At 39.4% G+C, this 15,527-nt stretch overlaps 3 protein-coding genes across 7 annotated transcripts in view; 2 read left to right on the top strand and 1 right to left on the bottom strand.

Moving 5' to 3' along the window:
* LOC134641320 (spectrin beta chain, non-erythrocytic 4-like) overlaps positions 1-750 on the bottom strand; it is a 98,522-nt gene extending 97,772 nt beyond the window's left edge. For all 3 annotated transcript variants that reach the window (XM_063493694.1, XM_063493695.1, XM_063493696.1), the window contains exon 1: positions 396-750. The gene's annotated coding sequence lies outside the window, so the exon portion shown is untranslated. The remainder of the gene's footprint in view (positions 1-395) is intronic.
* A 1,465-nt stretch (positions 751-2,215) lies between these two features.
* blvrb (biliverdin reductase B) lies at positions 2,216-6,451 on the top strand. Its single transcript, XM_063493251.1, has 5 exons — positions 2,216-2,406; positions 3,717-3,878; positions 4,987-5,076; positions 5,165-5,296; positions 5,932-6,451. The coding sequence occupies exons 1-5, from the start codon at positions 2,322-2,324 to the stop codon at positions 6,084-6,086; spliced, it is 624 nt and encodes a 207-aa protein (XP_063349321.1). The 5' UTR covers positions 2,216-2,321; the 3' UTR covers positions 6,087-6,451.
* A 1,564-nt stretch (positions 6,452-8,015) lies between these two features.
* Positions 8,016-14,952, top strand: sertad3 (SERTA domain containing 3). Of its 3 annotated transcripts, XM_063493609.1 has the most exons (3): positions 8,016-8,141; positions 11,259-11,515; positions 11,747-14,952. In XM_063493609.1, the coding sequence occupies exons 2-3, from the start codon at positions 11,263-11,265 to the stop codon at positions 12,175-12,177; spliced, it is 684 nt and encodes a 227-aa protein (XP_063349679.1). In that variant the 5' UTR covers positions 8,016-8,141; positions 11,259-11,262; the 3' UTR covers positions 12,178-14,952. The 3 variants fall into 3 exon arrangements, with proteins under 3 accessions (XP_063349679.1, XP_063349677.1, XP_063349678.1); XM_063493607.1 differs by having other exon boundaries at positions 11,259-14,952; XM_063493608.1 differs by lacking the exon at positions 8,016-8,141 and adding an exon at positions 8,878-9,037 and having other exon boundaries at positions 11,259-14,952.
* Positions 14,953-15,527: the final 575 nt, after the last annotated feature.

The following is a 15,527-nucleotide window of genomic DNA, read 5'->3' as shown; positions in this document are numbered from 1 at the left end:
ATAAACCAAATAAATGATCTCTAATTTAAAGTAAAGGTTACACAGAAGCTAAAACATGCAACCGCGTACCATAGCCCACACAAAAAAAAAAAAAACTAGGCCGCTATTCTGCTTCTCAGCTCATTTCTCCTTTTAAATTAGACAATCAGATCCAGCAGGCATCATAAGCACCTTTCCAGGCGTGCATCACGTACACATGTAAGTGGAAATAAGACACGAAACGGTCCGTCCCTTTGCCGGATCACTGCGGTACCCTGCACCCAAATGCAGGCCGGCATCCCGGCAAAAAAGGAGGAAAAAAATCCCATGCATCTCGACTCCTTGCTCTCACATGGGGAATGAGACGACAACCAAGTGAAAAGGAAACATCTTTTTGCGTTTTTAATCGGCCTTACCTTTAGCCTCAGTGTCAGTTTTTTGGTTTGGTTTCGTCCTCCTCCTCCTCCACCAAGACGTCGCTGGCTCGAATCGATGAGGAGAGCGGTTTATCAATGGAGGAGACTGACGCTCCGCTTTTATTCCAGCAGGGTTTTCCCTCGATTAGTCCCTATTACACGAGGAAGCGGCTGGTTTGGGTAATTACTAAAGCACCGCGGGGGGTGTGCACTGTGCAAAAACTGCGCCTTAGCGCACGTTAAGAGCGCTGCGTGCCTGCAGCGCTGACCGCCGGCCGGGAGATGCTGAGGTTCAGTGCCGGTGGAGGGTGATGGTGATATCCATAGAAGTCCCAGTTTCCACCTGACACAACCTCTCCTTCCTCCTCCTCCTCCTCCTCTCCGCTGGTGATGCTGAGGAGAAATATCAGCATCAATGGCAGAGAGAGAGAGAGAGAAAGGGAGAGAGAGAGAGAGAGAGACGCTGACGGTGACGAATTTTAACAGATAACCACAAGAGGCCGTGTTTCAGCAAATTGATTCAAAGGCTAAAGAAGAACAAAAAAGAAATATCACAAAAGTTAGGAATACCAGCACATAATACATCTATGCGAATTTCTCTTTGAGATCGTCTAAGTTAGCTGTTGATGTTTCCTTTTTTAAAACTCACTTTTAACTTTTAATCTCTTTTTTCAAATAACATTTTTAAGACATTGTCACATGAAATAAGGACGTTATTTCATGGTACTTTTAAGCGTGACGAAGGCTACATATAAAAAATTAAAAGAGTTGCAGTACACCTGCAACATGTTCCTCTTCTTTTTTCATTTGCTCTCTTTAAGTGTCACCACATAATCAGGCTCCATCCTGTTTTAAAGAGCCCATAGTACTATATTAGGGCTTACTTGTGGTTCCTGGGAATTTTAAAAGTAGAATGGGAGGCAGAGCCTTCAGCTTTCAGGTTCGTCGTCTATGGAACCAGCTCCCAGTTTGGATTCAGGAGACAGACACTGTCTCTTCTTTCAAGATTAGGCTTCAAACTTTCCTTTTATATAAAGTTAGTTAGGGCTGGATCAGGTGAACTTGAATCCTCCCTTAGTTATGCTGCAATAGGTCTAGGATGCTGGGTGATTCCCATGATGCACTGAATGCGATTTGGTGCTATATAAATAAAATGTAATTGATTCGAAAAGCATAGCAGATCATCTGCCTCCATCTCATTTAGTGTCTTGCATCCTGATACTCAAACTCTTTGTATGTCCTCCTTTGCTACATCCATACACATTCTCTGAGGTCTTCCTCTTTTCCTCCTACCTGTCCTATCTTATGTCCAGTATATCCACTATTCCTCCTCTGCTCATGTCCTAACTTTGTTTCCAATCTGAACAGTCATTCTGATGTACTCATTTCTAATTGTATTCATTCTGGTAACCTCCAACAGAAATCTTAAACTTTTTAACTCTGCCACCACCAGCTTTAACTTTCATAGTTTCTAAAACTATTAGGAATAAATCAAACTAGGTATATCAACTATAGCTCACACAGATAGCTCACTGCAGAGTAGTCACAGGTGGGAAAAAATGTGAATTATACTTGCACCTATTAGTGATTCTGATTGGCTAATTTATACGTAATGAACTGTCTCACCTTCATTTTAAGATCAAATATATTTTGTAAATCTTTATTTTTTTTTATCTAAAAACATTTTAAAAATGTCTCTTTCATGGTAGTGGTTGCTATTCCTGCCCTGGAGTGACGCACAGGAGCGGAACGGCTCCTTTAACTCTCCATATGGGCGGAGTCTGAGATGCGGAAGTGCCTTCCTGTCAGGCGAAAGAGGCGTTTCGTTAAAGGCCAGATGTATTTTTAAGTGAATGTATCTTCTACTCCGGACACTCTTCAGCTGACCAGGTGTTGTTGTCTCGTGGATCCCGCATATTAAGAACGATGTCGGACTCCATTAAAAACGTCGCGATATTTGGAGCCACGGGAATGACCGGGCTGGCGACCCTGCCGATAGCAGTAGCTGCAGGTGAGGAATAAGAGTAATAAAAATAAGTTACAGACGAAATAGAAGAGATCATGTATTTATGTAACTGTGCGGGAGTCACACTGGGGTCTCTCAGGTGGGTTTCAGTAGGTTTTTCATCATTGTTACTGTTGGAGTTAAAGTTGGAGTTTTCCGCACAGGCAAAACAAACTTTGATGCTTCAGACTGTTTTCTGAGCGTCCTCGTGCACCTGTAACAGGGTAGTTACACGTCCACCTGTGGAGGTCACAATAGGGTGATAAACATGAGGTCACGGGATTCCCTTGCGTAATAACCACATCTTAACTGTAACAGTTTCACAAAAAGCTGGTAGAAATGTTCCTCAGCCTGTTAAAAGCAAAGGTTTCACATGAATATTTATGACATAAATTTAAAAAAAAGTTAGGCGTGCACTCAATTTTATCCACGTTTATATCACGTGTATTTGGTCAAGTTTGGTTAATTTTTTTAAAGGATTGAATGAACTGAATGAACACATTTCAAGGCCTGATTTGTAAACTGTAAATTGTAATCCCTTATGAATGTCACTCTCTGCTGTAACTTTCTAGTGACCCCAACCCCCTGAAGAACTATAGCTGCAATAACCCACTGCTCCTCACACAAAATCCCTTACACAAACACACTGTGTCATATGATTCATTCGATTTAGCAACATTTCCTTTCCTTTTGCTCACCCATGGCAAAAAAAAGTCGACTCATGTTTAACGGCACAGGCAGCGTTTTGCTGAGTCACAGCAGTTTGTGACACAGAGAGCTGATAGTAAAAAGCTGTTCGCTATCTTGCCCCCACAGTAAAGGGTGGGATCTCTCCTGAAGCTGTCACAGAGTCACCAGTCAACCTGCATTTGTATAGCACTAATTAAACAAATTAAATTAAAAGTACAGGGAAGACTAGAATACTGCTAAAAACTACAAAATTACATAGGAACACATTAAAAAACAGTACAAGCAATAAAAGCTTCTGAAGCAGTTTGTTCCTAGCAGTTTCTGCACAATAACCCAACAGGAGAAAGTGACAGCTTGAGCGTGCTGGTTGGCACCCAGGTGAGATGATCTGTTGTCATTGTGTCACCAAGGCAAGTCCCTGCTCCTTTATTGCAGCCACTAGATAAAACCAACACTTTTCCTTTCACATTTCCATGACTGTAAGATCCTGCAACATGCACAGAAACCAATGACTTCAATACAAAACAAAAAGCACAGTATGCTATAAGTGAAAGTGTTTCATAATTAGGTGGTTATGGTCGAAGTTTAGTTTAATTTCCATGTTTTTTTTTTCTCTTTCTTTTTAGGATACAATGTGACGGTGCTGGTGCGTGACCCCGCCAAGCTGCCTGATGACCACAAGGCATCCAGAGTGGTGGTGGGAGATGTTCTCAAGAAAGAGGACGTAAAGAAGACGTTGGAGGGCCAGGATGCTGTTATTATCATCTTAGGCACCAGGAATGACCTCAGTAAGGCTGAAGAATCACACATACAAGCAAATATAATAAGACATTAAATCAAAATGCGCTCTTGCAATCATATTGCCAGCCTACCTGAACTCAAGAGGACTTATTTCAATGCTTAAACTAATACCAATGGAACTGCATGGATTTAAGTTTATGTGGTTTCATGTATTCATAGTAATTGTAATTGCATGCAGTCACTGAATCTTAAAATTCAGTTTCCTTACTTACATGTTCACCTTTCAGCAGAAAGACTATATATTTCAGTGATGTAATAATGTAAAACACTCACTAGAGGTCACCAAAGCATTCTCATTACATGTAAAACGTGACATTGGGTCTGTTTGACATAATCTAAAAGACACAGTATAGAGATGAATGAGAATTATAGCATAAAACTAAATAACATATGCATATCTTATTGAATAATTTAATAAATTAAGGACTGTATATAAACTACTAACTCTATAAAAACTGGAGAAGTCTCTCCCTTCCAGGGCTGAACATTTCCTCCACAACATGCATGAACTGAGTCCTTGGATCCAGGGGGATGTTTGGCTCTGGATTACTTTTTAATATTTTCTTCAGAACATCAAGACAGTGTTTCCCAATTTTTTCCTATTTCCTATTTCACAATGGTAAAGAAGTCTTTCAAAAATCCCTGGATGCAGATGTGCATTAAGCCAAAATATTGTATCACTTCAAATTTGGGCCAAAGCCCACCTCTGGGAACAATTTTCATGCAAATCTATCTACGACCTTTGAGTAATCCTGCTAACAGACAGACAAGCCGAACAATCACATAAACAACATTTAATTGACTTAAAAATAAAAACCGGAGCCAAATTTCCCACCAAAAACAAGACATTTCCTTTAAATTTTAAATTAATATTAACTTATAAGATCAATTAACTCACGTTATTGATCTTTTAAATCATCAGTTAAGTCACTAAAGCACATAATAGAGGTTTGAGTTTATATTTATGGTGCTCTCTGAAACATTGGATTTACTTTTACCCAGTGGAGCTTCTGTAGGAATGAAGCAAAACAACAATCAAGTGCTGTTCTGCAGTTTTGTGTGTGTAATATCTCTAATCTAATTTGTATTCATTAGGCCCAACTACCATGATGTCTGAGGGCACAAAGAACATCGTGGAAGCTATGAAGGCGCGTGGAATCCGCAAAGTGATCGGCTGCATGTCAGGTATGCCTCGCTGCTTTAAAAAAAGGAAGTAGAAGAGCTCATCGAAGTCTGTACAATCAATCATTTTTCTCATCTCTTTTCTTCCCAGCCTTCCTTCTGTGGGATCGCTCCAAAGTGCCGCCACGTCTGGTTCCTGTGACGGAGGACCACGACAGGATGTACACCGTGCTGAAGACATCAGGGCTGGACTATGTGGCTGTCATGCCTCCTCACATCGGAGGTCAGTAATAAGAGAAAGCCAAGAGTTTTTGTTGCAAAGGTCCATTTTTCAGCTTTATTCAATCTGGAAAACAATTAAAACCAGCTAAAAAGAAAGTCCAGAAAAACAGTTTCTGGTATAGTTCAATATAATTTTAACCTTTATGTTAAAACTTATAACTCATCTGTCTGTGCATAAAAATATAATACTAGGTTGGCAGCACAATTATACCAAAACTTTCTTGTTAAATGCTGCCCTCTTGTGGTGAATTCTTGTACTAAATTTTGCAGACGGGTTTTACAAAAGGTGTCTTTAATCGTGGCCTTCCCTACTACAACGAAGTGAGACGATTAAGGAAAGGAGTTAATTTTCTACACACATCTCAGACTGCTCATAATCTCTTTTCTAAATCAATGGTTAAAAGTAAATATCTTCACAATGGACTTGTACTCATTTACACTCAATGAAAGGAAGATTTTCGAGTTTGTTCATCCGACTGTTACTTAGTGGTTTTGCTCTTCAAGCCCATTTGAGATAGAATGGGACAGTATGTGGGTCGTGGTCTAAAATGAGTGCAACGTCTCTGCTGCAAATCAGGAGAGCATTCATATATTCTCTTGTGTTCATTAAATGTTTTGTTCTGCCTTCGTCTCCAGGTGACCTTCCTCTGACAGAGAATTACGTGGTGACAGAGAACATGCTAAAGGGAAGAGCCATCTCTAAACACGATCTGGGACATTTCTTCGTCAAGTGTCTCTCCACGTCGGAGTGGGACAGCAAGACTGTTGGAGTGTGCGGAGAGTACAAATAGTCCTGTAGTGCACACTGCTTATGCCCCGTTTAAAATCACTTCCTGTTATTGATGTTGAGCGATGAATGAAGGGAAGAGTTTTGTGTTGAACTGCTAGTGTGTGGGGTTTTTTTTCCTTGCTTCGGTCTTTTCTATTCCCTTTCATAATTATGATTTAACAGCTTTTGCTTGGTGTTCCTTTCTTATATTTTCTTACATTGTTATCTTCATATATGATCATCTTTTTTCAAAAAAACAAGTGCCAAATCTGTAGTGTTACTTCAGCTTTTTAATTGCTTCTGTCTTCTTACTTCTGCATTTCAGTCATTACATCATGAGATGCGTCTTACTGTTCTCGCCATTGTCCTAAAAATAAAAGACTTTACTGTACTAAAAGTTGTGTTGAACCACATTTTCACATTTAAAAGAGAACTAAATCTGTTTTCCACTCCTCGACTCATGTTCGAGCGGGTGAAGTGGTTAGTTGTATTTTAAGCCGAAATGGTTACAGTCTCCCTTGTGTGTCCTGCAGATAAGACAACCAAGCATATGTAGCTTTTGCACAGTTCTCTGACCAAACTGTACCAAGTTCACCGTGAAGAGGCTGCACAAATAAGGAAATCTTTTCACTTCAAAAATAAACTGGGTGTTAAAAAAAAAAAAAAAAAAAGTGAGGCGTGAATACGCCCTTTTACACCGTTTCTAGTTTCACACATTTTACAGCGCACAGCAGGTCCACTCATTGACATTTATAATGCAAAGGTTATATTCAGGCACATTATATTATAAAAAGAAGGGACTTGGGATTCAAAGAATCCCACTTTAATACTCCTGGATTATAACCTGTGAATTACAAACAATACTTAAAAAGTAACTGCCTGCAAGGATTCAAGGATGGCTGCCAAGTGGGAAGACATTTCTAGGCAAGGCAAGGCAAGGCAAGGCAAGTTTATTTATATAGCACAATTCAACAACAAGGTGATTCAAAGTGCTTTACAGAGACATTAAAAACAAAAACAAATAAAAAGCACGATTTAAAATTGATTAAGACAAGCAAACAAACAAACAAACAAACAAACAAAACAGTATTTAAAATCAAAACAGTAGATAAAATCAGAACAGTAGATAAAATCAGAACAGTAGATAAAGTCAGTAGTTAAAATGTAAGTTTTGAAATTTAAGCTTAAAAGTGTGGATTTGGTGCTTTATTCAAAAGCAGCTGAGAATAGGTGAGTCTTCAACCTGGATTTAAATAAACTGAGTGTTTCAGCTGATCTGAGGCTTTCTGGGAGTTTGTTCCAGATATATGGAGCATAAAAGCTGAATGCAGCTTCTCCGTGTCTGGTTCTGACTCTGGGAACTGATAAAAAACCGGATCCAGATGACCTGAGGGATCTGGAAGGTTCATACTGGGTCAGGAGGTCACTGATGTATTTTGGTCCTAAACCATTCAGAGCTTTATAAACCAGCATCAGAACTTTAAAGTCTATCCTCTGACGGACAGGCAGCCAGTGTAAAGACCTCAGAGCTGGACTGATGTGGTCCACTTTTTTGGTCTAGCAGGACTTTAATATGATTTGATTTCTTATTAACTGAAAACTGTAAGTGATCACTTTGAAACTTGATATATACTATCTATTGATTTTTTTTAACACCATGAGGTCTTAAGTAATCTCTGCTGATGACCCCAGCCATTCCCCCACCCTGACCCTTTATTTTGGAGAGAATCAAATACATACATAGATTTTTTTTAAATCCCCAAGCTTAACCCGAGACTAGGGAGAACAAATAACAGAACTGCATATTTTCAGTGTGTAGAGTTATGATTAGGCTTGACAGGGGGAGGACTTTGGTTTTATTTTGAAAGACACAACCGGAACTTACTTTATATTTTGAGCACGTCATGCTTCTCAGTGCAGAAGCAGAGGAGCAGCTACAGCTGTCCTTTTAAAGTTGACTGTCCGGTTCTTCATGTGACTGAAAGTCGGGTGTTACAATTAAAATCGAAACCATAAAAACATAAACGCTGGTGATCTGGGGCAGTAGAGTGGGGCCTTCACTGACGGTCGCTTTCAGGTAAATAACTCTCTCATCTGCTTTGAAGAAGACTGATTCAAACTAATTAATTTTACTGGGCTTAAAATGACCTTTGCTGTGTATGACAGGTACATGTGGGATCCATACGTATTTTCCTTTTGTTTCTTTTCGTTTATTCTTTCTTGGTTTGATTTTTCAGTGCTATGCTCAGAAATGTGTAGACATTTATGTGTATACATTTTAAAATTCTGAATTGGATATAAAATCAAATCTACTGGAATCATTTCAATCTTAAAAGTCTAGCATTTAACTTAAAACACAGATGAATTAGGACTCGCTGAATTTTAAGTTCATTCAGCAAGTTTTATTCGAGTTATCTTCTTCTTTTAATAAAAGAGTCTGTACTAAAGCCAGTATAAGGACTGGAATCCAACTTCACTTGGTGATGTAATCATTTAGGAATTAGTGCAAAGGATATTATATAATAAGAATTTAAACAAGCTGGTAATTGCAGCAGGGGTTAATTTACACTATTTCCAAGTTTAATAAATGTAAACTTCAGAATATATTAGCCGTACAGCTCGTTTAGTGTGTATTTAATGCGTTTCGTAGATGGAAACTACTCTGGTGGAATGTAACGTATAAAAACTCCATTACCCACAATGCCTTCCTATAGCCAACCCCCAACTCCGAACCTCTTGGTATGAAACTCAAATCACGGGCGGGAGAAGACGAAGGCAGACGTGAAGCTAACGACGTAAGAGCGTTTGGGGATTTTTAAATTAGAACAAGAGTTTTAAATCGATGTTTAATCGTTAACTTATTTATGAATGAACCGAGTAAAACTTAAGGGTAAATTTGCCAGTTAAGGTCGAAGCGAAGGCAGCAAAAGCATTGACGACTAAACTCAGACGAGACGGGAAGTGATTCAACAGGTTGGTTTGCTTAAAACAACTCTTACTTTCCACATGTGTTTGATCGCTAATTAAGATCGGTTTTAACTCGGTTTTAACTCCGTTCAGTCGATTATTTCGACTGTAAGTCGAATTAATTTGTATTTTTACCCGATGGCCTCGGGCGAGACTGTTTCCCTCCTACACGGTGAAACCAGCGTTACAACCCCCACTCTCCATTTAAAGTACCCACATTGTTATGCTCATTTACAGGCTCACCATTTTAGTCTGAGCTCTACAAGGGCAGGCCCTGAGATTGTTTTAACTGTTATTTTAAAATCCACGTGTGTTCCAAACTTTATCCAGGGGTGTAGTGTGACGGATCGTCTCATTAATTTGCAGTCTTTTAGTAAAAATGCTATTTGGTGGTGTGGTGATTGCCACACAAGACTGAGACCTGGTCTGAAAAGCTATTTTACACCTAGATAAGTTGTTTGGATTATAAAAATGAATTGTGTAGTTTAATGCAGCAGTTTTTTCCACTGGCCTAGAATTTTTACAGGAGTCAAATGTAAAGGCGAAAGGCTGAGATTCTTCGAAAATTGCCCCACTTTTTGCATCTTAACAGGCATCACCTGGTTTGTAAAATCAGTTGTGGGGTAAACAAAAAGTAAGTTTAAAAAAAGGAAACCAGTCAGAATTTTTAGACTCCTGTATTGTTTTACCTGACAATAAAAATGTATTTTATGTACTAGTAATTTAATCTGTAGTAATTAAATATAGATTATTTGCATTTTTTTTGTATTGAGATCGAACTTTGTAATTAATTAGTAGTTAAAGCTTTAAAATACATTTACTGGAGTAAGTGCTTTCTTTAGGCTTGCCCCTGTGCCGTTATCCTTCAGCAAAGGGTACAGAAAAATCAGTCAAATTTATAGGATTTATTTTAGGATCTTATAACAACTATATTATAAACTAAAGAGTTTATCTGCCTACAGATAACTTTAATTTTTGCTTCTTCTTGATTTGCACAGTAAACTATCTCAGCAGATATTTTGATAAAGGATATGGTTAATTTAGTCGGTTTGCTTCCGAGGTGATTTGAACAGCCAACACACTTTTTACTGGGGACAGCAAGACGGGGACAGTCGTTATGTTGAACCCTGCTAGTTACAGAAACTCTGTATGTTCATATGTAAAGGTGAAAGGCTGAGATACTGCACTCTGTTTTGCATCTTAACATCGTTCGGGCATCATCTGGTTTGTAATATCATTTTTGTGGTAAACAAGAAATGGCACCTTTTGTTGTCTGGTACATTTTTAAAAAGTGGGGTGAATTTAAGCAGATCTTTCACAGGCTTGTGGTTTGAGTTTGTTTGTTTTTTTTTTCATACATAAGGCCCGAAGGCCAGAATCGACCTGGCCAGGACTCCAATCTGACCTATGTCCGGTTTTGGAAAATGTGAGGGTGGGGATAGATTGTGTAAATTTATTTTCATAAATTTTAGAGCTTCTCCTACTGATAAAGATTGGCATATGGTGTAGTATTACTCAAAAAAATGTTTGTTTTTTTTCCCCCACTATCTACTTTTGAAATTATTATTAGTTGTTTTTCTCAGTGGGTTCATGGGGAGAGAAAATAGAAAAAGTCTGTGAATAAATGTGAATGAGCAGTGAGCTACTGGAAAATGTTCTGTAATTTGACACATTTATTTATTTGTGTTGACAGATTGTTTTTCATTTGCTACAGCAGCATTTCTTTGTCATGTAGAAAAACTGAGGGGAGGTGTGCTGGTTGAAATGTCACTTCTTTTTCTTACATTAAACGTCTAGTTAAATATCTTCACATCTACAGAAGGAAGAGTTTCGCTGGCTCAACGTGGCTCACAACCATAATGAACTTGGCACCCCTGGTCTAAATAATCTCTGTTACTGAAATTCAATCTTCACAAAAATCCTTTTGAAGTTCACTAAATATTTACTGTCTTAGACCATATATCTGGTCCTCAATTGTACCTTTTTTATTTAAAATACATTATAATAAATAAATGCTTACCACAGCCCCCAAACTAAAACAAAATCCTGTAGTTGTTTTTTCATTGATGAATGCTGATCGACTGCTTTGTTGGTCCTTGCAGCATTTTGATATTATTCTTCCGGAGCTTCAGTTTTTGAATTCAAGTGATTCTAAATGTAAAAACCACAAAATATGACCTGTAATAAATTTATTACAGCCCAGTAACATTTGTGCCTTATTTTGCAGCTTAATGACGATGATGATGCCGAGGGGGCAGAAGCGCAAACTATCAATAGAGGTGGAGGCTTCAGACTATAGAGCTCCCACCTGGGAGAGCCAGCAGCAGTTTCTGCTCACAGTTTCCCTCAACAAGTATCAGTGGTCCCAGCAGCTACGCGAGCCCAGCCTGCGACGGTCCGTTCTGATAGCCAACACCCTGCGGCAGATCAGCCTGCAGATGTCTATGGTGCCATCAGTCAACGTGGAGGTGTCACAACCTCCAGGTATTGCTTCATCTGCACTGACAGCAAGTATTGCCGCTGCAGCAAAACGTCATTCTGCTGTAACGGTTGACAGCCGCTCAGCTCCGGCCACCTGCCCCATGGTTTCCTTAAATTACTCACCAAATTCTACTGAAAAGACAAACTACTCGAGTGAATCAAATTTCCATATCAGTATAGAGGATGATGAGGACTGGGGATCGATGTCCACTGATACTGATTCATCTCTTTCAGCTGTCATTTCCTCTATTCTTGCCGCACTGGACTCTACTATAGACGGGAATCCTCAGCCAGCTCCACGGATACCCCTCAGGCCCTTGGAGAACATGTCCAAGCCCTATGAGGGAAGCGTGGCCTTGGTAAATCACGGACTCAGAGATCCCGGTGACTGCAGGGAGCAGCAGGAGGACGGCAGCATGGAGGTAATGAGGTCCAGCTACCTTGGTGATTTCACTGTGGAGGACTTGTTCCAGGATATAGACACATCCCTGGTGGACATAGACATGGGAGTGATTGGGCACAGAAGCACTGAAGGTGGACACACAGCTGGGGATGACCTGTTTATGTACCTGCCACCTTTCTCCCCCCACTCCCCTTTCTCACCACACTCTTTAACACCCACCTCCCAAAATGCCCAGCCTGCTCTGATTGGCCAGTTGGCATGATGAATACGAGGCAACACTGATTATGTATACTGACTGTTGTAAGAGCTGTCAACCGCCTTTAAAACAGTATCTTTGGGCACGGTTAACTGTGGAGCGACTACTTGTTTAAAAAAACATTTTGTCAAATGTTGTGGCCCTCATTTATGAATTTTGTTATTTTTGTGTATGAATTTTTAAATTCAGCTATCCTTTACACAAAACTACAGCGCTCCCAAAGTCCTGTAAAGGTTTTCTTTCTTTCTTTTTTAAATCCTGTGTGCACAACCTTTTTTAAAAATGTGCAAACAGGACGAATAAGTCGCTGTACTAAGGTTAAAAAAAAAAGAAAAAGAAATCGCCTCACTGGACTTAAAGGTCTCTGTACAACACTGAGAAAAATAACGATGATGGATTTGATCCATTTTAAGTACAAATTAATGGTTTGTACATTACTTCGCAGTCTAATGATGATCCCGAGGAGGCAGAAGCAGAAACTCGCATCCTCCTCTTCCCCTCAATCCAAGTCTGATGTACCTATCTTCACTCTCCACCAGCATCTGCTTCAGTCTCTTATCAAAATCATGTGAGGGGAAGGAATTAGCACGATCATCTTTATCATAAACTCTGGTAGAGCTTACAAAAACGGGTTGCGTGCATGAACACCCTTCACTTGCCGTCTGCTCTGTCCTCTGTCGAACATTACACAGCCTTTAACCGCGGGGACAGGTAAAGGTCTGTGCAGTGTCTGGTATTTGCGGTCTCAGCACAGCTCTGCCAGTTAATGTTGAGGACATTCAGGCCTGCAGTGCATGTGTGAGCTACTGTGTTTTCAGTAAAGCTCTGGGTACATCCACATTAATATAATTTAGTTTTAAACTGTAACCTTAACTGTGTTTGGACCTAACAATCACACCGCTATAGAAGACACCTAACAATCACACCGCTATAGAAGACACCTAACAGTGAGAGTTTTTAAAAATGCAGTCTGAGCTTGGATTATTTTTTTAATGGTCGGCGTTGATGGAGCAGGCAGACATGCTTGTTTTCTAATGTGTCAGAAACGCATGTCTGCACGGAGATCTTTTTCCTTTTAAAGGACCATTTTAAGATTTGCATTAGCCCTCGGTGTAATCTTTCTAGAGCCCTCTTTCTCTTTACACCGACGCAGGCTTGCTCAGTGTACCTGAACAGTCAGCATGCTAGTTAAGACGAGTGGTTCTCAAACTGCGTGGCATTGACAACAGGGTGAAAAATTCAAATGAAACTGATGTTTTTTTCCCTTTGTTGGGTGGAGGAATACGTTTGATGCTATTGCACTGATGATATGCACCTTGTATAAGTAAAATCCAACTTTTTTCCTTTTTTTCTTTGTTGGTGATTGGGGTGTTTTTTGGCTTCTGAAGTAGGGCATGCCACAAAAAGTTTGAGAACCACTGGTTTGGAGAGATTATCTATAAAAACTGCTAAAACAATCAGAACGGAGATCATTTTGATTTAAAAAGTGTTAGTGTGGATGTAAGAAAAGGCAGCTTTCAGTCATGCACTGGTGTTCATCCATGCAGCGATTTGACTGTCAGAGCAGCACATGAGACAACTCCTTGTTACCGCAAATGTAAAGTGTGAGCTCTGAGATTTGATTTGACTAATATTGGATGGAGAGGATGGCTGAAACACTAATGTTATAGGTCAAATTTTCAGTAAAGAAATCACTTAGCATCTGACAATAATAATAAAAAAAAAAAAGATGTTAAGTGATCAGGTCAGGATTTCAAACAGTAGAAATGGGCAGGAATCAAAGATTATCATCAAAAGTATTGATCAGGTGGATTGGCCAAAAGATGTTCACAGAAACAGCATTTAGTTCATTAACAAAATAGTTACCGCGTTTGGTGGATTTTGGCGTTTCATGCAGAGACTGAAAAGCATGAAAGCAGAATTAGTCTCGTCTGAAGAGTTTCCTCTGAGTGCAGCTGTGGCTCAGGAAATGATGTGACAGATGGTGGTTGTGAACCGCTCTGTGCACTGTTGTATTTTAGTTTTTTTTCCTTTATTTTTTTTTTAAAGATGTTTTAGAGCCTTTACAGTACTGTGATGATATACAAAACATCCTCACCCACTCAAGCGTGACAGTCCGAAGCCACTGGTCACGTCACCTCGGGTATCTGCAGCCGTTATGCAACAGCACTTTGTTGTTCAGATGTATTATTGATCAGGTGATTGAGTCCAGATGGTGCTGACTTCCACGCTGTGAGCAGTTCATGAATCAGTAGGCCAGTTTCTGCCGGGTTTTAGCAGGCTTCACTTTCTCAGTGGTTTCTTTGAAATTGTGGCAGTTTTGTCATAATATGGATTCATAAGTTTGTTCAACTAACAGTATTTATTTTGAGAAAAGGTGACATTGCAGGGAACAAGTTCATTTTCAGTTCTGTTAGATGTTACTGTAGGAACATGTAGGAATTTATACCAACTTTGCTAAAATACCTGACGGGATGAAATGTTTGAGGAAGCACCCGCAGTGCTGGTTTTTGTATTTTTATATCCAGGTTATCTATTGAAGTTGCTTTCTATGCATACGTCCTTTCTGAGTAGCTGGCTTGCAGCTCCAAAATATTTATGAATGACACATTTTGTCAACAGTGAGTAATTTATTATCGTACCATACTGACATATTACTAATGGTATATTAAAATACCATCATGGCAGTTATTTTATTTACTTTTTTTCCTCTACACTTGAGATTTGTAAGAGATGTTTTAAAGTGTAGGGCAGAATGCCCAGATACTGTGTATTTTTGACAACCTGTTTACCTGTACTGATGTTTCGTAATAAAATATGCAACTGTGTAAAGAAAAAAAAAAAAAAAAAGACTCATTATTTCTTTGTGCATCACATACCAGAGTGGTTTTTTTTGTTAACCTTGTGTAAGAGTGCAGGGAACTTGTCATAAAGAAACCAGTTTGATATGATATTAGTTTTGTGAAATGGTGCATTATCCTGCTGCAGGCAGCAATCAGAAGATGAGTGAATTGTGGTTATAAAGGGATGGACATGATAAGGGACAATACTCAGGCTGTGGTGTTTAAATGCCCTCAGTTGATACTAGCAGGCAAATGTCTGACACCAACAACCACACAACATTCAAAGTCTCTTGAATATCTTTTGTTCCATATTCTCATGCTTGAACTTCAGCAGGTCACTATAACCTCGTCTACATGCCTTGATGCAGGGGTATCGAACTCCAGCCCTTGAGGGCCAGTGTCCTGAAACTTAAATGTGTCCCTGCTGCAACACATCTGAATAAATTAGGTTATTAGCAAGACTATAGACCTTGACTGCATGCTGAGGTGGCAACCCCTAACTACTCAAGTACA

This window comes from Pelmatolapia mariae, linkage group LG14 (assembly GCF_036321145.2).
Source record: "Pelmatolapia mariae isolate MD_Pm_ZW linkage group LG14, Pm_UMD_F_2, whole genome shotgun sequence".
Taxonomy (NCBI): Eukaryota; Metazoa; Chordata; class Actinopteri; order Cichliformes; family Cichlidae; genus Pelmatolapia; species Pelmatolapia mariae.
Note: the sequence above shows the minus strand (reverse complement) of the source record. Positions and strands in the feature narration are given on the sequence as shown.

Bases quoted from the DNA above. Each gene is read 5' to 3' on its own strand.
- blvrb (XM_063493251.1), top strand. From the start codon at position 2,322: ATGTCGGACTCCATTAAAAACGTCGCGATATTTGGAGCCACGGGAATG. The intron at 3,879-4,986 runs GTAAGGCTGAAG...TGTATTCATTAG, and splicing joins AGGCACCAGGAATGACCTCA to GCCCAACTACCATGATGTCT. The intron at 5,077-5,164 runs GTATGCCTCGCT...TTTTCTTCCCAG, and splicing joins AGTGATCGGCTGCATGTCAG to CCTTCCTTCTGTGGGATCGC.
- sertad3 (XM_063493607.1), top strand. From the start codon at position 11,263: ATGACGATGATGATGCCGAGGGGGCAGAAGCGCAAACTATCAATAGAG.